Source organism: Mustelus asterias, chromosome 2 (genome assembly GCF_964213995.1).
Source record: "Mustelus asterias chromosome 2, sMusAst1.hap1.1, whole genome shotgun sequence".
Lineage (NCBI taxonomy): Eukaryota > Metazoa > Chordata > Chondrichthyes > Carcharhiniformes > Triakidae > Mustelus > Mustelus asterias.
In genome coordinates this window covers 160,800,552-160,825,281 of record NC_135802.1, presented here as the reverse complement: position 1 = coordinate 160,825,281, position 24,730 = coordinate 160,800,552, and the positions used below count along the sequence as shown (strand labels likewise).

General features: G+C 42.9%; 1 protein-coding gene across 14 annotated transcripts in view; it reads right to left on the bottom strand.

The window, feature by feature from the left end:
• pign (phosphatidylinositol glycan anchor biosynthesis, class N) overlaps window positions 1-24,730 on the bottom strand; it is a 122,217-nt gene that overhangs the window by 38,630 nt on the left and 58,857 nt on the right. For all 14 annotated transcript variants that reach the window (XR_013495673.1, XR_013495672.1, XR_013495668.1 and 11 more), the window contains 5 exons: window positions 15,094-15,172; window positions 10,827-11,009; window positions 10,372-10,514; window positions 8,305-8,401; window positions 694-786 (listed from right to left, as the gene is read on the bottom strand). Coding sequence is in view for 9 of the 14 variants with exons in the window: in XM_078199925.1 (XP_078056051.1) it covers window positions 694-786; window positions 8,305-8,401; window positions 10,372-10,514; window positions 10,827-11,009; window positions 15,094-15,172 (595 nt within the window). In the remaining 5 variants the exon portion in view is untranslated. The remainder of the gene's footprint in view (window positions 1-693; window positions 787-8,304; window positions 8,402-10,371; window positions 10,515-10,826; window positions 11,010-15,093; window positions 15,173-24,730) is intronic.

Below are 24,730 nucleotides of genomic sequence, written 5' to 3'. Positions count from 1 at the left end.
CAATTGGCTTACATCTCCCTAGGCCATAGATGGGGAAAAGGAAATGGTTCAGATTTAGTTCTACTGTCATGGCACCCGTCGGCAGGCTGGACACCCTTGGGGGTCTAGCAGAGGTCCGTGGTGGTCACCTGAACCCGATTGCGTGGTGACAGGCTTGTGTATGTGTAAGCTTGCCCCTGGATCACATGGCGGGAAGGAGGTGGGGGGGGTGCAGCTCTGATGTCGGGAATTCTGCATCAAGCCTGCCTGCAAGTAGCAGGGAGCTAGCGGCTTCCCAAGCTCCCGGGTAATTCAAAAAAGGCGCAAGTCTTGAAAATATTCCTTTCGTCTGCAGAGAACAGGTCCCTGTTTCTGAACATATGTCAGTTTGAGTGAGGGCAAGTGAGCCATGTTACAAGCTTGACTAGTTATCTTAAATTGGTTGTTAGTGTAGCTATTAGCCCAATCAGGTTGTAGTATAAATTGTTGCGATCATTTGAAATTTGGCATTCTTGTGTTTGTCCCAATGAGTGTAAGATGAAAAACTTGAACAACATGTCTCTCAGCAATATTCAATTTCTATACTACCGAGCAAAAGTCAGATTTATATCTAAGTAAATATATAGATAGACAGTGAAATGGCAGTATCTTTCAAAAAGAGCACATTTTTAGGATATAATAGAGCACGAGTTACATGAAATAACAGATGCACACCTTGTTTTGATGAAACCTCTTCGATAGCAGTGGCCAACTGGCAAATGACATCAGCCCAAACGTGAGGACTTGTCGGTGGAAGAAGCTCACAATCTAAAAACAATGAACATCCCGCCAAAAGACATGGGTACAAATAGTATTTAAAATCAGAAAAAGTATTAAACAAAGCACGGAAATGGAAACGTGTTTTGGTATTGTTAAACCACTGTGTCGGGCGGACCTAACTATTGAATGCCACGAGCTACATGCCTGTTTTCTTAGAACAAACTATCAAGAGATGTCAGCACTGCTAAATGTTGACAGGTTATTTCCACAAAACCATGCCAGAATTTGCTTTCATTGTTTCGAGTTAGATGTTCTGAAGCTGCAGCGATATTCAAGATGGGCTTACACAGTTATATTACACCAACATGATCCAGGAACTGCATTAGAGAAGGATACCTTATGGCTTAAGTGATGTATTACAAAGATGATATCAACTACAGCCAAGATATAACATCATTTATAAAAAAGTATGAGTACAAGATTAAAAGATATATAAAAGATGATTAAAAATGAGGGCGTTTCTTTTATTCACTCATGGGATATAGGCATCATTGGCTAGGCCAGTATTTATTGCCTATAACGAATTGCTCTTGAGAAGGGGATAGTAAGACACCTTTTTAAATTGCTGCAGACCATGTGGTGAAGGTACTCCCACAGTGCTGTTAGGAAGGGAGAGCCAGGCCTCTGATCTAATCAAATAAATAGATGTTGGCTGGAATTTTTTGGCCGTTCATGCCGAATCTTCCAGTCCTGCCAATGGTGAATCCCTGCTGCCTGTTCCCCGGCTGTGGTTGGGGGGGGGGGATAATGGGAATCCCCATTAACAGCAGTGGGAGTCCCCATTAACAGCAGTGGAGCCAGAAGATCCCACTGCCTCTGCCACTGCAAAACACACCATGGGTGTGCAGATAATCCCATTGTGTTCTTTTCTTCTTCCTCATACAATAAGACGATAAGACCATACGGCATAGGAGCAGAATTAGGCCACTCGGCCCATCGAGTCTGCTCTGCCATTCAATCATGGATGATTTTTTTCTCATCCCCATTCTCCTGCCTTTTCCCCATAACCCCTGATCCCCTTATCAATCAAGAACCCATCTATCTCTGTCTTAAATACACTCAATGACCCGGCCTCCACAGCCTTCTGCAGCAACGAGGTCCACTGATTCACCACTCTCTGGCTGAAGAAATTCCTCCTCATCTCTGTTTTAAAGGATCGTTCCTTTAGCCTGAGGTTGTGCCATATAATGTCATATTAATTTCTTAAGGTAGGCAAATACATAAAGAATGGCAGGAGGCACATTCAAAACAATACTTGGGAGGATTGAAGAGAATAGCCTGGAAATCAAATGCAATTTGTCCCCACATGATACTTCTTCCAATTTAATGCTTGCTAACTATCACAGCCCTACCTGTACTTATATTGTATTAGCTATTCTTCCTCACCTGCTGATCCTTACATGGGGATTGTGAAGGAGACCCGCCAATTAGGCAGAACACCAACACATGAGTGAGGATTCCTGGAAACTCACTCCGACTCTCCTGGAGAGAGTTATCTGAACATAACAAACGTGGATGATCGATACCTGAATTCGTTCCTATTGCCTTAATCTGTAGGATGGTTAAAGAAGTCATTTAACAAAATGGTCCATCCAACTCAATTCATCACTCTCCATGCCCTCAGTACTTGGCTGCCCTGTGAATCTAATGCCTCTGGAGGTAAATTTGATTTAATATAACATGCCAAGATTGGTTCCTCACGAAATAGGCAGAAGTCTCACAATCCAATCGGAGGACAGAATGTTTATGGTACGTCCTGCATGGTCCATTATTCAGCTGCGCAATATATAAAGGACCTTTAACATCGTGAAATGTCCCAAGGTGCTGCACGGGGGCATTATAAAATAAGTTTAACATCGAGTCATATGAGGAGGATGAGGTCAGATGACCAAAAGCTTTGTCAAAGTTTGAAGGAGTGCTGTAAAGGAGGAAAGATGAGGTAGAAAGGCAGAATGGTGGAAGGAAGGTATTCTGGAGTTTGGGGCGGAGGCAACCGAAGGCATAGCCACCAAAGATGGAGCTATTAAAATCAGGGATCCACAGGAGGACAGAATTAGAGTGAGGATATGTTGGGAGAGGCTGGAGGAGATGACAAAAATAGGGAGGGGCGAGGCCATAAAGAAGTTTGAATACAAAGATGAGAATTCTAACATCAGGATATTGGTTGACCAGAAGCCAGTGTAGGACAGTGAGCACAGGGCCAATAGGGGAACTGAACTTGTTTTAAGACAAAGGTTTTGGATCACCTCAAGTTTACGGAGAGTAGAATGTGGGAGACCAGCCAGGAATGTGTTGGAATATTCGAGTCTGCAGGTAACAAAGGCACAAATGTGGGTTTCAACAGCAGACGTGTCAAGACAGGGAGCAGCCATTCAATGCTTCCTAGGTGGAATAGGCAGGCTCAGTGAAAAGTGCATTCAACCTAGCCTGTGCCTATTAAGAAAACAAACTTTTGCATATGCCTAGCTAAATTAGAGGCTAGTTGTAGGCAAGGGCATCAAAGATTACGGAATCAGGCTAGGTAGATGGAGCAGATACAGATCAGTTATCATCTTATTGAATTAAACAAACTCAAATTGTTGGATGGCACACTAATTTCCCTCTAGTCATACATTTTCCAATCAAATTAGAGGTGAACTACTGTTTCTGAGGGCGTAACTGGATCAAAGAAAGAATCAGAAAAGAAAATCCAGAAAAAGAGGCTGACACCAGCGAACACAGAGAAATAGAAAGAATGGCCAGAGAAAGAAGAACCTCTGTCTACAGGTTAAGAACATAAGAAACATAAGAAATAGGAGCAGGAGTAGGCCATCTAGCCCCTCAAGCCTGCTCCGTCATTCAATAAGATCATGGCTGATCTGATAGTGGGTTCAGTCCCACTTACCCGCCCGCTCCCCATAACCCTTAATTCCCTTAATGGTTAAAAATCTATCTATCTGTGACTTAAACACATTTAACGAGGTAGCCTCTACTGCTTCATTGGGCAGAGAATTCCAAAGATTCACTACCCTCTGGGAGAAGAAGTTCCTCCTCAACTCTGTTCTAAATTGACTCCCCCGTATTTTGAGGCTATGCCCCCTCGTTCTTGTTTCCATTGTAAGTGGAAATAATCTCACTGCTTCTACCCTGTCTAGCCCCTTCATTATCTTATATGTCTCTATAAGATCTCCCCTCAACCTTCTAAACTCCAATGAGTACAGGTCCAGTCTACTCGATCTCTCCTGATAAGCTAACCCCCTCATCTCTGGAATCAACCTGGTGAACCTTCTCTGTACCCCCTCCAAAGCTAATATATCCTTTCTTAAATAAGGGGACCAAAATTGTACACAGTACTCTAGGTGCGGCCTCACCAGTACCCTGTACAGTTGCAGCATGACCTCCCTGCCTTTATACTCCATCCCTCTCGCGATAAAGGCCAACATTCCATTTGCCTTCTTGATTACCTGCTGCACCTGCAAACTGAGTTTTTGTGATTCATGCACAAGGACCCCCAGGTCCCTCTGCACAGTAGCATGTTGTAATTTTTCACCGTTTAAATAATAGTCCATTTTACTATGATTCCTTCCAAAGTGGATAACCTCACGCTTACCAACGTTATACTCCATCTGCCAGATCCTTGCCCACTCATTTAGCCTATCCAAATCACTCTGCAGACTCTCTGTGTCCTCCACGCAATTTGCTTTCCCACTCATCTTTGTGTCATCCACAAACTTTGTTACCCTACACTCGGTCCCCTCCTCCAGATCGTCTATGTATATGGTAAATAGTTGAGGCCACAGCACCGATCCCTGCGGCACGCCACTAGTCACTGATTGCCAACTGAAAAAGCACCCATTTATTCTGACTCTCTGCTTTCTGTTAGATAGCCAATCCTCAATCCACGCTAACACTTTACCCCCAACTCCGTGTATCTTTATCTTATGCAGCAACCTTTTGTGAGGCACCTTATCGAATGCCTTCTGGAAATCTAAATACACCACATCCACCGGTTCCCCTCTGTCAACCGCACTCGCTATATCCTCAAAATATTCCAGTAAATTAGTCAAACATGACTTTCCCTTCATGAATCCACCAACAAATCCAAGGAGGAATTGAAGAGAAACCTCTTTCTCAGAGAGTGGTGCAATGAAGAACTCAATACCATAAGGAGTGGGTGAGGAGACTAGCAGAGATACACTTAAGGGTAAGCAAGATAAACAGGCGAGGGGAAAAGGAATAAACAACTTTGCTGATGGAATGAGGTGAAAATGGGAGGAGGTGAAAATGGGAGGAGGTTCAGTGGAGTGTTAACACCAGCAAAGATCTTTTTCACAAAGAGCGATGGACAATGAATGTCAATGCAGATTATTTGGAGAGAAATACCCAAAATCATTTAGGGAGCTGGTGGGGAAGGCCAAACTAGCAAAAAAAATCAAAACCAATCCTAACTGGCCTGTTTCTGATTTTGTTGGGAGGTGGGTTGGAGACCAAGTAGCTAATCCTCACTGAGGAGACCCACTGGGAACTAAAGTCTTTTAAGGTGGCTGCGCGACCGCATTTTGACTGGATTTTTAAAAGTAAACATCAGCAGCTGAAAGAAGATGAGAAAGGTTGGATCCATGAGATTAGTGGCTTTATGACACTGCTTGTGGGCTACGAGAGCGACTTAGACCTGATCCAACATGCTAACCTTCATGCTACTGGACCTTCACATTGTCCAACTCTCACATCTCCCCATCCGAACAAGCATTTTAAACTGACCACACATCCACTCCCCAGCTGCTTTCCCACTTGACAGGGAGACAGCCTGTCAGGCGGGACACCTATCGAAAACATTTAAAAGACATCCTGCATTTAATGTCCACAGGACGCTCGGGAAATGCATTTCCCAGGTTTCACAGCCCGAGGTCCTTCCCTGCCGGATTTATTCCTTCCTCCCGAGTAAATATCTGGGCCAATGTATTTAAATCCTGCATTTAAAAAAAATCCTTTCCACACCAAAATCAGATACAATGAACAGTACAGAAAATAAGTCATTTTGCTCAGTGCTGCCATTTACGCTCCATTTGATTCTTCCTCGTCTAACTCCAGCCTTCAGCTTCCTCAGCTAACATTACCCAAGCAATCCTCTAATCTTTTCTCCCTCATGTACTTATCCAGCTTCTCCTTAAATGCATTTATTCCATTTGCCTCAACTACTCCCTGTGGTAGTTTTAAAATTAACTTTACATTTCCTCATTATCACCGTTTTGTGTGAAAGTCTGTACCAAATTGTTGGAAATGTTACATAGAAACATAGAAACTAGAAGCAGCAGTAGGCCAATCAACCCTTTAAACCTGCTCCGCCATTCACTTTAATCATGGCTGATCATCGAACTCAATATCCTGATCCCCCCTTCCTCCCATATCCCTTGATCCCTTCAGCCCCAAGAGCTATATCTAATTTCTTCTTGAAATCACACAATGTTTTGGCCTCAACTACATTCTGTGGTAGTGAATTCCACACATTCACCACTCTCTGGGTGAAGAAGTTTCTCCTCACCTCAGTTCTAAAAGGTTTATCCTCAAACTATGACCCCTAGTTCTGGACTCGCCCACTATTGGGAACATTCTTTCTGAATCTACTCTGTCTGAGTTTTATAAGTTTCTATGAGATCCCTTCTCATTCTTCAGAACTCCAGTGAATATAATCCTAACTGACCTAGACTCTCCTCATATGACAGACTTGCCATCCCAGGAATCAGCCTGGTAAACTTTCGCTGTACTCCCTCTATAGCAAGGACATTCTTCCTCACAGAAGGACACCAGAACTGCACACAATATTCCAGATGCGGCCTCACCAACGCCCTATATAACCGCAGCAAAACATCGCTATCCCTATATCAAATTCTCTCACTAGGAAGGCCAACATACCATTTGCCTTCTTTACTGCCTGCTGTACCTGTGCGCTTACTTCCCTGATGCACAAGGACTCCAAGGTCTCATTAAGTATCTATCTCTTTCAATTTATACCCATTCAAGTAATAATCTATCTGCTTATTATTGCTACCAAAGTGGATAACCTCACATTTATCCACATTATACTGCATCTGCCATGCATACGCCCACACACTCAGCCATGCTGAAGCATCTCTGCATCCTCCTCATAGCTCACCCATCCACCCAACTTTGTATCATCTGCAAATTTGGAGATAATATATTCAGTTCCCTCTTCCAAATCATTAATATATAATGTGAACAGCTGGGGTCCTACCACAGATACCTGCGGAACCCCGCTAGTCACTGACTGCCAATCAGAAAAAGATCCATTTATGCCAACTCTTTGCTTCCTATCTGTTAACCAGCTTTCTGGAGGCGGCACAGTGGTTGGCACTGCTACTTCACAGCGCCAGGGACCCGGGTTTGATTCCCAGCTCGGGTCACTGTCTATATGGAGTTTGCATGTTCGCCCCGTGTCTGTGTGGGTTTCCTCCAGGTGCTCTGGTTTCCTCCCACATTCTGAAAGATGTGCTGGTTAGGTGTTTTGACCCGAACAGGCGCCGGACTGTGGCGACGAGGGGAATCTCACAGTGACTTCATTGCAGTGTTAATGTAAGCCTTACTTGTGACTAATAAATAAACTTTACTTTACTTTCTATCCATCTCAAGACATTACCTGCAATCCCATGTGCTCTGACTTTATATTGTAGTCTGTTATTTGAGATCCTGTCGAAAGCCTTCTGAAAGTCTAAATAAACCACATGCACTCCTTCTCCTCGGTCAACTCTACTGGTTACATCCTCAAAAAATTCCAATAGATTAGTCAAGCATGATTTCCCTTTTGTAAATCCGTGCTGACTTTGTCTGATTATACCACTGCCTTCCAAATGCCGAGTAATGAAATCCTTGATAACAGACTCTAGCAATTTCCCTCGTATCAACATTAGGCTCACTGGTCTATAGTTTCCTGTTTTCTCTCTATCTCCCTTTTTGAATAGCGGGCTTACATTAGCTACCCTGCAATCTGTAGGAACTATTCCAGAGTCCAAAGAATTTTGGAAAATAACCACCAAATGGATTGACTATTTCCAGGGCCACTTCCTTAAGTACTCTGGGATGAAGATTATCAGGCCCTGGAGATTTATCCATCTCCAATCCCATCAATTTCCCCCAAACCATTTCTCTACTCATGCTGATTTCTTTCAGCTCCTCATTAAAACATGTTTCTCTCAGCATTTCTGGTACATTATTCATGTCTTCCTTTGTGAAGGCTGAAGCAAAGTACAAATTTAGTTCCTCAGCCATTTCTTTGTTCCCCGTTATGAATTCTCCCATTTCTGACTGTAAGGGGCCTACATTTGTTTTTGTCAATCTTTTTCTCTTTCCATACCTATAGAAACATGTTCTGCTCTGAATTCATAAATCTACTGAAGTTGGAATTACCCAAAGAGCTGGGGCATTTCCATTTGTTAGAGGGGAAAAAAAAAGTTTCATCCATAATTTAGACAGGAAACAAAGGATATGAAAAACATCGTTCACAACACTTACCATAGTTTCAATGCCCAGAATAAAAAGCAGTAAATAGCCAATGGATTTTGCAGGATAAGTCAAAAGTAAATTGATTACATTTTGAATAACTCTAAACCTGTTGAAAAAAGCAAAAGAGTAAAATATTATTTCAGACCAGTTTTACTTAGAAGCTAAATTTAATTTTCAATTCACAGATAACATTCATAAAACAACATTCTTCAAGATTAATAGATAAAAGACAGTAACATAGAATATATAGTTCCATAAATGGAATTCACACAAAAAAATCAATTTTTAGCAGGTTAGAAACCAGAGCAGAAAGTAGCAGCATCTTAAAAAAGACTTAACACTGATGGCCTGAATTTTGAGAATCTATGCAGTCGTGATATCAATGCAGAATCCTCCACAAGCCATAAAGGTAAAGGAAGGTTGTCTGCCTCGGGGATTGGATGTATTCTACATAGCATCGCTCGGAAGCAGCGCTGCGCAAACAAATGTTTTAGATCTTATCTGCTGCCAGCGGTACACGGGTAGAACTTGGGCATCACAGCAACAGTTTTTGGTATGTGGTGGAGCAGGTAAGGCAAGTGTATCCTATCACATCATCATAATCAATTAAATATTTAACTAAATTTTGAACAATCACTGAATATTTTACATCTTCCACAATCTAAAAGGACTGCAGGGAAAAAGCTGAGCCGGGCAGGCGCAGCATCTTGCAAGTCTGTAAACTGGATACTATTATTTTATGCATCTTTTAGCAATTAGAGTTCATAATGAATAGTCCAGTTGGTTTTAGATTGGAACAGGGAACCTTGAGTTAATTAATTTTCGATTTGATTTATTATTGTCACGTATTAACATACAGTGAAAAGTATTGTTTCTTGCGCGCTATACAGACAAAGCATACCGTTCATAGAGAAGGAAAGGAGGGAGTGTAAAATATAGTGTTACAGTCGTAGCTAGGGTGTAGAGAAAGATCAACTTTATGTGAGGTAGATTCATTCAAAAGTCTGACAGCAGCAGGGAAGAAGCTGTTCTTGAGTCGGCTGGTACATGACCTCAGACTTTTGCATCTTTTCCCGATGGAAGAAGGTGGAAGAGAGTGTGTCCGGGGTGTGTGGGGTCCTTAATTATGCTGGCTGCTTTGCCGAGGCAGCAGGAAGTGTAGACAGAGTCAATGGATGGGAGGTTGGTTTGCATGATGGATTGGGCTACATTCACAACCTTTTGTAGTTTTTTGCGGTCTTGGGCAGAGCAGGAGCCATACCAAGCTGTGGTACGACCAGAAAGAATGCTTTCTATGGTGCATTTGTAAAAGTTGGTGAGAGTCGTAGCTGACATGCCAAATTTCCTTAGTGTTCTGAGAAAGTAGAGGCGTTGGTGGGCTTTCTTAACTATAGTGTCAGCATGGGGGGACCAGGACAGGTTGTTGGGAGATCTGGACACCTAAAAACCTGAAGCTTTCGACCCTTTCTACTTTGTCCCCGTTGATGTAGACAGGGGCATGTTCTCCACCACGCTTCCTGAAGTCAATGACTATCCCCTTCATTTTGTTGACTTTGAGGGAGAGATTATTGTCGTCACACCAGTTCACCAGATTCTCTATGCCATTAGTGTACTCTGTCTCCATCATTAATGCTTTTTGCCCCCTTCTAGCATTGATTAAATCTTGAAATTTTCTTTATAATCATATAACTTTGTAATAATTTAAGTTTGTTTTTTAAATACCATACTGCAAGTGTATGTGATGAATTCACACAGGGAAACCATTGCCTCAAATACTTGCACTCCAGTTTACCTGATTAAAAGGTATTAGCACATATTCCACAAGCGAATTTTGTGTAAAAGAACTTGGTTTTAAAACAGCCATGACAAAATGTGTTAAATGTCAATCCGCACAGCATCATGCACCAAGGCACCAGAGCTGCAAACCAGCAGATAAACAAAACAAAATAAAGACCACAATAAACTGGGGGGAAAAAAGTCTGTTTGCATTCTTCATTACAATTTTCTTTTGCATCTGTTCATTGCTATGAAGCATGACAAATTTGACAACCGAAGTCTAAATTATTTCCCACTTACTCTTTTATTACTGCATACCACACTGGGATTGGTAGCAGGCAATAAATGTAATAGGTCCACGGGCAGCTCTGAATCACCAGAAACAGCGTTAACGCCATGCCAGCCCCAGTGAATAGTGCGGGAAGGTGATCATTGGAGGACAGCTGTGAAACAGATAAAATACAACATAGATTTACAATGGGGTAGAACAACTGCCTCTGAAATTACAGAAATAAGTCAAGCGAGAAGAAGAACATACCAGGGAAGCATTGGCTTCCGAGTGATTTGAAATCTAGTGATTTGAAACCGCTACAACGTTTAACTGCTCAGAGACATTTTGAAAGCCTCCAAATCCTAAAAATGATTTTCCTATCTTACAGTACTCAGCTGGAATATTTTTCTCTTAAATCGAAGCGCCCAAGGGTTACTGCAAGTGATGGTCATTTTTCATACTCCATTGAGTACTTTTCACGTACCTTGTCCAGCTTGGAGGTTGGCTCACTTAGTCTCGTGTGGCGTTTGACAATCAACACAAAAGCATAGGATATCCATCCCACAAATCCCAGCACTACACTAATTCCCAAGAAGACTCGATCATAAGTGTGATAATAGGAGAGTCCTTCCAGGGCAAGGTCTATTAACGACTTGCAAAGGCTGATCTGCAACAGAAAATAATGTGCTCAATGGAAATTATTTCACAAACAAAAATCATAGTCCATTGCTTGGATTATCAAACTGAATATTAATCTCATGGTATATTTATTTCTGTTCCCCACTGCCAATCCCAGTGTGATACGCAGCAATAAAGAAGCAAGTGGGAAATAATTTAGACCTAATTGTCAAATTTGTCATGCTTCACGGCGAAGAATAGATGTAAAAAGTTGTGATGAGGAATGCAAAGTGTTTTTTTCTCAATTTATTGTTGCCTTTATTTTTTTTAATCTACAGGCTGGCAGTCATAGGAACAGGAGTAGGCCATTCAGCCCATCGGGCTTGTTCTGCCATTTTATGAGATCAAGGTTGATTGGTTTTTGGCATATTGTTGCATGCCACTGTTGATGCTGTGCAGGTTGAGATTTAACATATTATGTTACTGTTCTTTTAAACATGTTTTTTACCCTGAATTTACTTGCACAATGCGTGTAAATATTTTTACTTTAAATTGATCGGGTAAACTGGGGTATCTTTTATTAGGTAGTTTTGCAGAATGGAACCTACAGGTATGCCTCTTAGTGTTTTTTTCATTGTTAAAAAAAAGTTACATTATTACAAAATTATACACTTATAAAAAAAATTCCAAAATTTTACCAATGCCAGCATGGGGCAAAGTACTGCCCGCTACCAAATTTTCTATATCATTCAAGTTTTAAGTTTCACATTAATTCTAGTTCTCATTTATAAACCTTTAAACAGTAAGGGAACTCAGGATATGGTGACTTTAAATAAATATGCTTCACAGCATGTGGGTATCATGTGTGGGTATCACCAGCTGGGTCAAAATTCATTGCCCATCCTCAATTGCCCGCAAGAAGCTGGCGGTAAGCTGCCTTTCTGAATTGCTGCGGTGGTGTAGGCACACTCACATTGCTGTTAGAGAGGATGTTCCAAGATTTTGACCTAGCGATAGTGAAGGAACGGCGATATAGTTCCAAGTCAGAATAGTGTGTGTCTCGGAGGGGAACTTACTGCTGGTGCTATTTAGGGCAAGAAAGTGGAGTTGGAAATGATTTTTAAAAATCAGCTGTGGCTCAGTTAGCAGCACTCTGACCCCAGAGTCAGAAGGTTAAGAGTTCAGAGACTTGAGCACAAAAACCATGTTGGCTTTTCAGAACCTTAACTCTGTTTGCGTCCACAGATGCTGCCAGACCAGCTGAGTAGTTTAAGAATTTTCTGTTTTTATTCCACAAAGTATCCATTTGCAGATGTCTTGCTGAAAAGTTTACTTTGTGTGTGTGTGAGAAGACTGCATTGCGCCAGTGTCTTAAACAAGAATGCATCTTCTTTTACACTGCTGGTGATAATTGCCCCAGTCTGCTTGCTGCAGGATCTCCTATCCTCTTGCCAGTAGCCCGCGCTGATTTACAAATGCAGCGGCTGAAAAGAAAATGACTGACATGACCCTTGGCACCTTGTCCTTCGGGCTCGAAGGAAGATGCAAAGTTATGCCTGCAATGATGTATCTGCAGCCTTTCTAGTAACCGTCTGTTATGAAGGGATGAACCTTGCAATATGTAGTATATATGTTACTGAAGTTATATTCAACACGTTTGAGATTTCCACCACTCTGTTGTGCTTCCTCACATCATCCCTATATGGCCGAGCTCTCATTTTAAGGTCATGCCCCCCCGTTCTAGATTCTTCTACCAGAGGAATTGGTTTCTCGCTATCTACCCAGCCAAATCCTTTTATCATCTCAAACACCTCAATAAGATCAATAATCTTCTACACTCACAGAGTTATAAGCCGAGTCCACGCAATCTGCCCTTTGAATTTAGCCCCAGTATAATTCTAACTGAGCCTCCCATAAGCACTGGTTTTCAGCACATTTTGTTAACCATTTATCTTCTGTGAGCATTTTGGTTCCATTTCCAAGAATGCTCTTTTTTCCATATAAATAGATGGAAACTTAATGGCAGGTTGATGCATATCCATGTTTTGACCTGTGGTTGCATATTTTACTGATGAAATTCTCATTCTCCACAGAGACCTCATTTGTGACAAGTTTTTTAAAAATTCATTCATGAGCCATGGGCGTTGCTGGCTGGCCAGCATTTACTGCCCATCCCTAGTTGCCCAAGGGCAGTTGAGAGTCAACCACATTGCTATAGCTCTGGAGTCACACGTAGGCCAGACTGGGTAAGGATGGCAGATTTCCTTCTCTAAAGGACATCAGTGAACCAGATCGGGTTTTCTGACAATCGACAATGGTCATCAATAGATTCTTAATTCCAGATTTTTTTTACCGAATTCAAATTCCACCCTCTGCCATGGCGGGGTTCGAACCCGGGTCCCCAGATTAGCTGAGCTTCTCGATTAATATCTAGTGATAATACCACTAGGCCATCGCCTCCCCCTAACCTGCTCTATTTTGCAATCACAGCAGATTGGTGAGGGGCAGATAGACACGAGGGTCAACAAATCTCTCAGTCTGCATTACGGGATGTTTCTGGATCCCTATTGGTTTAATCGTGGGCTATTTGGAATACAAAGGGCCAAAATTATAAGGATAGGTTACATAGACTAGGCTTGTTTTCCCATGAGTATAGAAGATTAGGGGGTGATCTTATTGAGGTGTTTCAGATGATACAAGGATTTGGTTGGGTAGACAGAGAGAAACCAATTCCTCAGGTGGTAGTGTCTAGAACAGGGGGGCATGACCTTAAAATGAGAGCTAGGCCATTTAGGGATGATCTGAGGAACACTTCTTAAACACAAAGAGTAATGGAAATCTTGAATGCACTCCCCCAAAAAGCTGGCTGGACAGGCTTGTTTGAAAAACTTAAAACCCACCAAGAGTGAAATTGTTGTTTGGTAAGGAACTAAGACACGTGAATGATGACAGGTCCAAAGATGTGTGTGTTAGGTGGATTGGCCATGCTAAATTGCCAGTGGGACTAGCTAGTTATGGGGTTATGGGGATAGGGTCTGGGTAGGACTGTGGTTGGTGCAAACTCGATGGGCAGAATGGCCTGCTTCTGCTCTGTAGGATTCTATGATTCTATGAATGAAGGCAAGATATGGAGCAGCCGTGAAACTTGAGAAGCTTGAGAAGGCTGATTAGCATCCTCCTATACCTATACCCCTATGATGGAGTTAGAGTGGCTTCTGTCTCCATGATCAGTCAGATGGTTCTTTGTCCAAGTTTACTTGTTGAAGCTGCCACTCCTTTAATAATTTTGGCCCTCTGAATACTTTGGACAGAAAACAGAATCCGCAGATGGTAAATAAAGAGGGTAAAGGATAGAAACATAGAAAATAGAAGCAGAAGTAGGCCATTTGGCCCTTCGAGCCTGCTCTGCCATTCATTTCGATCATGGCTGATCATCAAACTCAACATCCTGATCCCGCCTTACCTCCATATCCCTTGATCCTTTTAGCCCCAAGGGCTCATCAATCTCTTCTTGAAATAGCACAACATTTTGGCCTTAACTACATTCTGTGGTAGTGAATTCCACAGATTCACCACCCTCTGGGTGAAGAAATTTCTCCTAAACCTCAGTCCTAGAAGGTTTACCCCTTATCTTCAAATTGTGACCCCCTAGTTCTAGACTGAAAGGAACAGCTTCACCATGGGTGCTGAAACCATGGTTCAAACTGAATGCGGTATACTTGTGAAATAAATACAACAATTTGTATTTGCTTTCTTAAATCTTTTCACGTAGTCCATTGGGCAGCCAGTTTCCAGAATAGTGTGCATTGAGTGAAAAAAAGAACGTTTGGATGAAATGGAGAGATGGCAGACTGTTTACCAGAATATAAATATTACTTTTCTCAAAAACGTAAAGATGAAATATTTAGTATTCTCTGAAGTAGAGGCACCCAAAGGTTTGGTGAACTACACTGATAGATTCTACATTGTAATTTAGATCTGGACAGAAGCTTTTTGGGCTTCCAAAAAGAGAGTAACAATGCATTTCATTTTATATTAAAATAATAAATCAACAGTGTACTTCTTGTTTAAATGGTCATAATACGGAATCAATTTCCCAACGTGAATGATTATACTTTTAATGTGATACTTACCGCTTCATCGTACTGTTGCTGCTGAATATATAATCGGGCTTTGCGAAGCATTTCCTGCCCTTTGGAAAGGGGAAGAGGTCTATCAAAAGAAAATAAACACTTGATCAACTTCAACTTTGCACTGGCAGAAAATGGCCACTGATTTAAATCCCAATGCCATGAAAAAGGTGCAAACTAGACTTTAAACTACATTTCTGCATTATTTAGTTAAAGAAAAGCACATCTTTGACAAGAGTGAAACTCACAAGCAAAATAGGCAAAATAACTTACTTAATCTGGTTAACCAACTGAACCAAATGAGCTCAGTGCTCCAAAACGGCACTGATAGATAAATCACTGAGATTTCAAAAAATCTAGCCTCATTAATGGACTACTCCAAATCATTTGATATTAAAAATGGACATGGCGGTACTAGTATGGAGACACTGCAACAGTAGGCAGTGCTATCAGTGTAATGTTACATGACATACCGGTTGAGCTTCTGAGAAGACTGATGGGAAAGTTCCAATTAAAAACGGGGTTAATAAAGAGCAAGAATGATTCACAAGATTTGTGGAATGTAGAAACGGGCTGATGATATTTGAAGATCTCCGTTCATCAACTGGGAGCCCAAATGGAAGAGTGTCACTTGGATGACTAGATGAACACGGTGCTATACAGAGACATTGCGTTCCCTGAATCAGTGATGGAACATTAATGAGTTAAAAGGAAACAAAAGAAATCAGCAGCAAACTGTAAACCTACACGGAGTTACAGCAGGCCGTGCAGTGAAAGTGAAAAAAAAAAGCCTTTCACTCAGAAAGCATCTTTCATGACCTCAGGACATCCCAAGCTCTTTACAGCCAACTTGCACATTGCAACCTTCCACAAAGAGCAATGATCGGGTAATATGCTGATTGAGGGATATTATGATGTGGAGATGCCGGCATTGGACTGGGGTAAACACAGTAAGAAGTTTAACAACACCAGGTTAAAGTCCAACAGGTTTATTTGGTAGCAAAACCAACAAGCTTTCGGAGCCTTAAGCTCCTTCTTCAGGTGAGTGGGAATTCTGTTCACAAACAGGGCATGTAAAGACACAGACTCAATTTACAGAATAATGGTTGGAATGCGAATACTTACAGCTAATCAAGTCTTTAAGATACAAACAATGTGTATGGAGAGAGCATCAAGACAGGCTAAAGAGATGTGTATTGTCTCTAGACAGGACAGCCAGTGAGATTCTGCAAGTCCAGGCAAGCTGTGGGGATTACTGATAGTGTGACATGAACCCAATATCCTGGTTGAGGCCGTCCTCGTGTGTGCGGAACTTGGCTATCAGTTTCTGCTCAGCGACTCTGCGCCGTTGTGTGTCGTGAAGGCCGCCTTGGAGAACGCTTACCCGAATATTAGAGGCTGAATGCCCGTGACCGCTGAAGTGCTCTCCAACAGGAAGAGAACTGACTTGCCTGGTGATTGTCGAGCGATGTTCATTCATCCGTTGTTGCAGCGTCTGCATGGTTTCCCCAATGTACCATGCCTCGGGACATCCTTTCCTGCAGCGTATCAGGTCGACAACGTTGGCCGAGTTGCAAGAGTATGTACCGTGTACCTGGTGGATGGTGTTCTCACGTGAGATGATGGCATTTGTGTGGATGATCTGGCACGTCTTGCAGAGGTTGCTGTGGCAGGGTTGTGTGGTGTCGTGGTCATTGTTCTCCTGAAGGCTGGGTAGTTCGCTGCGGACAATGGTCTATTTGAGGTTGTGCGGTTGTTTGAAGGCAAGAAGTGGGGGTGTGGGGATGGCCTTGGCGAGATGTTCGTCTTCATCAATGACATGTTGAAGGCTCCGGAGGAGATGCCGTAGCTTCTCCGCTCCGGGGAAGTACTGGACGACGAAGGGTACTCTGTCCACCGTGTCCCGTGTTTGTCTTCTGAGGAGGTCGGTGCGGTTTTTCGCTGTGGCGCGTCAGAACTGTCGATCGATGAGTTGAGCGCCATTTCCTGTTCCTATGAGGGGACCTTTCAGCGTCTGGAGGTGTCTGTTGTGATCCTCCACATCCGAGCAGATCCTGTGTATACGGAGGGCTTGTCCGTAGGGGATGGCTTCTTTAACGTGTTTAGGGTGGAAGCTGGAGAAGTGGAGCATCGTGAGGTTATCCGTGGGCTTGCGGTACAGTGAGGTGCTGAGGTGACCGTCCTTAATGGAGATGCGTGTGTCCAAGAATGCAACCGATTCCGGAGAGTAGTCCATGGTGAGTCTGATGGTGGGATGGAACTTGTTGATGTCATCATATAGTTGTTTCAGTGATTGTTCACCATGAGTCCAAAGGAAGAAAATGTCATCAATGTATCTAGTGTATAGCATCGGTTGAAGGTCCTGTGCGGTGAATAAGTCTTGTTCGAACCTGTGCATGAAGATATTGGCATATTGAGGTGCGAATTTGGTCCCCATGGCTGTTCCATGCGTCTGGATGAAGAACTGGTTGTTGAAGGTGAAGACATTGTGGTCCAGGATGAAGCGGATGAGTTGTAAAATTGCATCTGGAAACTGGCAGTTGTCGGCGCTGAGCACTGAGGCCGTTGCAGCAATGCCATCATCGTGGGGGATGCTGGCCTCTGATATTCGGGTAAGCGTTCTCCAAGGCGGCTTCACGACACACGATGGCGCAGAGTCGCTGAGCAGAAACTGATAGCCAAGTTCCGCACACATGAGGACGGCCTCAACCGGGATATTGGGTTCATGTCACACTATCTGTAATCCCCACAGCTTGCCTGGACTTGTAGAGTCTCATTGGCTGTCCTGTCTGGAGACAATACACATCTCTTTAACCTGTCTTAATGCTCTCTCCACACACATTGTTTGTCCCTTATAACTTGATTAGTTGTAAGTATTCGCATTCCAACCATAATTCTGTAAATTGAGTTTGTGTCTTTATATGCCCTGTTCTCACCTGAAGAAGGAGATTAAGGTTCCGAAAGCTTGTGTGGCTTTTGCTACCAAATAAACCTGTTGGACTTTAACCTGGTGTTGTTAAACTTCTTACTGAGGGATATTAGCCAGGACAGCAAGAATAACTCCCCTGCTCCTCAAAATAGTGCTATTGCATCTTCCATTCCCACCTGGATTTAATGTTTCATCTGGAAAGACAACACATCCAACGGTGCAGCATTCCCCAGGACTGAACTAGATTTTGTGTGCTCAAGTCTCTGGCATGGGACTTGAACCCACAATCTTCTGACCCATAGGTGAGAATGTTATCAAGTGAACGACAGAGAACACATTTAGAAAATGGATAACAGCATATCATGAACAGCAACACCCCACCCCACATCCACCTTCACATTGAGGAGAAAAAGGTTCACTAGGACTATCTGACCTCCCCAGATGATTAATAATTGAATCTCCAGAACAATCCCTTGTCTACAACTGCCATGAAAACAAAGTGGGTCCAAGAACCCCTTTCAAGATATAAGCGAATTGTCCAATGAAGAGAAAAAACACACTATAGCACTGCTGCCTCACAGCGCCAGAGACCTGGGTTCGATTCCAGCCCTGGGTCACTGTCTGTGTAGAGTCTGCATATTCTCCCCGTGTCTGCGTAGAGTTTCCTCCGGCAGTCCGAAAGACGTGTTGGTTAGGTGCATTGGCCATGCCAAATTCTCCTTCAGTGTACCCGAACAGGTGCCGAAGTGTGGTGGACTAAGGGATTTTCACAGTAACTTCATTGCAGTGTTAATGTAAGCCTACTTGTGACACTAATAAATAAACTTCAAAACTTTAAAAATACCCAGTCACAGAGAAAATAAACCCATGCAAATCACCTTCTGGCTACGGAGGAAATGATCCATCTTGTCACTGCCCTCACTCACAGCGGGACAAATAGCAAACTCCCCATCTTACCATCAGAAAAACACCTTAATGGAGCCTTCCCATAGGGAAAAGATCCACTGGAGGTAAAACATTTTGATCAACCCTGCCTCACCCTGCTGCTGAGTAGAAAATGTTTTGATGCAACCAATGCCCAAAACTGCACACAGTACTCCATGTGCGGTTAAACCAAGGTTCCATCCAACTGAAGCAAGACTTTGTTACTTCTGTACTCAAATCCTCCTGTGATAAAAACTAACATACCATTGGCCTTCCTAGTTGCTTGCTACAGATGCATGTTAGCTTTCAGTGACTTATTGGCGAGGACACTAGGTATCATTGTACGTGTACACTTTCTAATCTCTTACTATTTCAGAAATACTCTGCACATCTGTCCCCCCCTACCAAAGTGGATTTCTTTCAACTCCTAACCCCTTGGATCTCTAATTCTGGGAGATTTGCATCTTCCTCAATTGTAGCAGACACTGTCTCAAAGCAATGCAGGATGCTAAAACTGATGCATCAGTTGCACATTCAATGAGTGAGGCTACTACGTATCAAGCAGCCTCTATGTGCAGCATTCTCAGGTGTTGCTCTTCCAGTGCCTGACACTGAACCTTAAGCTGCAGTACCTTCATGCTCAGGTCTCAGCTTGTGTCACCATTGGCCACTTATGAATCGTATGAAGGGAAGGGAACAAATCGTTAAATCCATTTAATATAATTTCCTAAAGCACAAAGGGTCCAATCCAACAAGGGACAAAGCAGTATTTGCTTTAGTTATTAGCAAGGTACCAATAATGGAGATCTTAGCAACAGAATGCCAGTTCTCCAGGGGAAGCAATGGCCTAGTGATATTATTGCTGGACTATTAATCAGAAATTTAGCTAATGTTCTGGAGACCTGGGTTCAAATCTCACCTCGGCAGATGGTGGAATTTGAATTCAATAAGAAAAAAATATCTGGAATTAAGAATCTACTGATGACCATGAAACGATTGTCAGAAAAACCCATCTGGTTCACTAACGTCCTTTAAGGAAGGAAAGTTGCCGCCCTTACCTGGTCTGGCCTACATGTGACTCTTAACTGCCCTCTGAAATGGCCCAGCAAGCCACTCAGTTCAAGGGCAATTAGGGATGGGTAATAAATGTTGGCCAGCCAATGATGCCCATGTCCCATGAATGAAAAATAATTTTTTCAAAATTATTTTGAAGGTATGCTGAGATTCAGCACTCACTGCACCGACTGAAACTGGGCAGAATTTTACAGCCATGTTATGGAAGGGCCTGGAAAATGCAGCAAGTCATTCAAAAATTAATTGACTTCGGCGGGATCAGAAAATCCCACCAGCAGGAGGGGCCGTAAAATTCTACCCAGGATATCCTCCAGGAAAAGAACAAACTCCTGGCATCTAGTTCTGTCCTCGGATAGCTTATACACACGAGTCCTGGCGCGACCCAGCATAACTAACTATATCAACACAAAAACATTAAACAAAATCATGGCATCGAAGCTGGAACATATCCATAGATCTAGGTGGTTTCCATCTGAGGGAATTAAAATAAGCAGCCTGAAAAATTGGGAATGGATTAGGTATAATCTTCCCAGACTTGCTGGATTCAAGGATAATTATAGCTGCAGATTGGATGATAGCAAAAATTATACCTTTATTCGGAAAAAATGAAATAGTAAAACCTACAGGCTCTGTGTTTAATAAAAGTAGTTCAAAAATTGTGAAAACCTGTCACCGAGGGCACTTGGAAAATATGAGCCGATTCAGAAGAATCAGCAAAACATGTGAAAAGTAGGTCATGTCTAAATAACACAGTAAAGCTCTTTGACAGATGTGCGTGGAGGAAGATCAATGGGTGTCAGATACATGCATTTTCAGGTGACAGTTAATAAGGTTCCATACAAGAGATTGCCAGATAAAAAAAAAACGTGATGCATGAAATTGGAGGCACGGACAAGGAACTGGATGGGGAGGTAGGAAACAAAGTTAGAATAAAAGGTTTTTTGAAATATCATTCACAGGATGTAGGCTTTGGCAAAGTCAGCATTTATTGCCCACCCCTAATTGCCCACAACAGAGTGGTGTCCCAGGTCAGTTTTTGATTTGATTTATTATTGTCACATGTATTAGTACAGTGAAAAGTATTGCTCCTTGGGCGCTATACAGACAAAGCATATCGTTCATAGAGTAGGAAAGGAGAGAGTGCAGAATGTAGTATTATGGTCATAGCTAGGGTGTAGAGAAAGATCAACTTAATGCAAGGTAACTTCATTCAAAAGTCTGATGGCAGCAGGGAAGAAGCTGTTCTTGAGTCGGTTGGCACCCGACCTCAGACTTTTGTATCTTTTTCCCGACAGAAGAAGGTGGAAGAGAGAATGTGCGGGATGCATGGGGTCCTTAATTATGCTGGCTGCTTTGCCGAGACAGCGGGAAGTGTAGACAGAGTCAATGGATGGGAGGCTAGTTTGCGTGATGGATTGGGCTACTTTCATGAGCTTTTGTAGTTCCTTGAGGCCTTGGGCAGAGCAGGACCATACCAAGCTGTGATACAACCAGAAAGAACTCTTTCTATGGTGCATCTGTAAAAGTTCTGAGGGCAGTTAGGATTCAACCACAATGCTGTGGGTCTGGGATCACACACAGGGCACACCAAGATGGCAACTTTCCTTCCCCACAGCACATTAGTGCTTTGGATTACTGGTCCATTAACATGGGTGGCACGGTAGCACAGTGGTTAGCACTGCTGTTTGACAGCACCAGGGACCCAGGTTCGATTCCCGGCTTGAGTCACTTGCATATTCTCCCCATGTATGCGTGGGTTTCCTCTGGGTGATCCGGTTTCCTCCCACAGTCCAAAGATGTGCCGGTTAGGTGGACTGGCTTTGCTAAATTCTCCCTTGGTATCGGGGGGATTAGCTAGGGTAAATGCATGGGGTTATGGGGATGGGGCCTGGGTGGGATTGTGGTCGATGCAGACTTTATGGGCCAAATGGCCTCCGTCTGCATGGTACGGATTCTATGAAACATAAGCACTGTGCTTCCATTCCCTCAGATTGGACAAAAGTTGCTTCCCACTTTAACTCTGTTTACAGTTGGCACGGATTAAGGAATAGAGAAAAGCACGTTCAAGTGTGCAGGGTGATGCCAAGCTAGGAGTTTTAATGAATAACCGGGCAGAATGCAGATAGATTAAATGAGTGGGCGGAATGATAGTAGGCAGAGCTCAATGGGACAAACCTGCAGGAGCACGCTGTCAAGCTAAGAGTAGTAGATGGGAATACAAACTAAACAGGAAAGCTAGAGTGGGGGTGGATGAACACCAGGATTTACTTTGTTCTAGCACAGAAGTCATTAAAAACTAGCTTGCTGGTCTAAAAAGTGTTCACAAAAAGTTCAGATAAAGAAGTAACATGGCATCACTACAGTTATGTAGAATCTTGGTGAGACTTCATTTGAATCGTCTGCAGCGGCACTTGGAGGGCGGAGACAATAATTTTAATTTGGTGCGAGTAAAAATATGTTTCCCGACACCAGACAGATTGGAATTTGGTTTTCCAGACATCCTCGGTGAGGTAAAGGTGGATGGAGTTTCCTGTAGAACAATGTCAGGAACCCCGAATGCATTCATTCGCATGTCATGAATGCTCATTAAAAGGCCAACTTGCCAGAATCACGCTCTCCCCTCCAAATTAAGTTCCCTGCCAGCAGCTAATTAGAATGGGAGACACAACCAGCAGGCTGGGGTGAGACAGAATTCGTGGTGGGGGGAATGGAGGCAGGTAAGGACCAGAGAACAAGTGTGAAGGACTGTCCTGTTTATCAAGAAGCAGCTGAAGGCACTGGATACTGCAAAGGCTTTGGGGCCCTGACAATATTTTAGCAATAGTACTTGTGCTCCAGAACTTGCTGCAGCTCGAGCTAAGCTGCTCCAGTACAGCTACAACACTGACATCTATCCTGCAATGTATAAAATCGCTCAGGTAGGTCCTACACAAAAAGCAGAACAGATCCAACCTGACCAATTGCTGCCCAATCAGACTACTCACGATCATCAGTAAAGTGATGGAAGGGGTCATCAACAGCGCTATCAAGACGCACTTAATCAGCAACAACCTGCTCTTTGATGCTCAGTTTGGGTTCTGCCAGGGTCACTCAGCTTATGACCTCATTACAGCCTTCATTCAAACATTGACCAAAAAACGTTGAACTCCAGAGATGAGGCAAGAGTGACATCCCTGGACATCAAGGCAGCATTTGACCAAGTGTGGCATCAAGGAGACTGAGCAAAATTGGAGTCAATGGGAATCAGGTGCAAAAAACTCCACTGATTGGAATCATGCCTGGCACAAAGGAGGATGGTTGTGGTTGTTGGAGACCAATCACCTCAGCTCCAGGACATCACTGCAGGAGTTTTTCGGGGTAGTGTCATAGGCCCAACCATCTTCAGCTGCTTCATCAGTGACCTTCCTTCCATCATAAAGTCAGAAGTGGGAATGTTCACGAATGATTGCGCAATGTTCAGCATCATTCGTGAATCCTCAGATAGTGAAGCCGTCCACATCCAAATGCAGCAAGACCTGGACAATATCCAGGCTTGGGTTGACAAAGGGCAAGTAATATTTGCACCACACAAGCGCGAGGGCAATGATCATCTAAAACAAGAGAGAATCTAGATATTGCCCCTTCACATTCAATAGCATCAACATCCTGGTGGTTATCCTTGACTAGAATCTGAACTGTCCTCTGCCCTTCTCTCTTAAGTATCTCCCTTCACCCAAATACTGCACTGATCTGGACTTCCACATGAAGCCTTTGCTGAACTAAAAACTGAGAAAATATAGGTGACAGTATTACAAATCTAGAATTTATATCAAATGCAATTTTCTTCCTCAAGTGTTTATAAAGTGCAAGGTTCTCCCCAAGGAAGGCAGGTCCAGTGATACAGACAACTTCAAAACTGAATTACAAACAGTCCGAAGAATTTCTTTCATTGTGTGACTTTAAGATGTTTCCAGGCAGAGTACACGGTATAAAGACTGGAATGTGTACAGTTGAGAGTTTAATACAGTCTGTGGCTCTTGAAGAAGCACTCTATTAACACCAATGACAATAAAAAAAACCCTTGCTAATTTTAGTTTGGTCTTGAAGTCTGACATGAAAGTAGCCATTTCTGTTAAGTTAGCAAAATTGTGCAACAGAACATGCAATATTCTCGAAACAATCTGCTGTTTACCTCTAATGAGCTATACTGAGAGTTTCAAAAAATGTAAACTGTAATTTCACAGCACTGTTAAATCGTATCACTGCATCCACATTACTGCCACCGAGACAGGATGTCAGCAGATTCTCTTCACGGTGCCACACTTGGTTCTCAATTCCAATCAGGTGCAGACAGCCTCTCTGGAAAGTTCAATTTACACTTCAGTGCAAGTTTGACAAGGATCCAGTTCCATGTCACATGCTTACAAAGTAGACGAGTGCTAAAGTATGGCATGTTACAGTCCTCCCTCCTCTGGATTATTAACCAGTAACTGTCTGAGGTGACAGAAAGAAGAAAATGCTGGAAAATCTCAGCAGGTCTGACAGCATCCATGGCGAGAGAATAGAGCCAGCGTTTCGAGTCTGGATGACCCTTCATCAGAGCTCTGCTCTGGCTCGATTCTCTCTCCACAGATGCTGTCAGACCTGCTGAGATTTTCCAGCATCCCCCCCCCCCGGTCAACCTTAAAAAGAGGAAATAGCTGATATCAACATTTGCAGATAGTAAAATAAGGG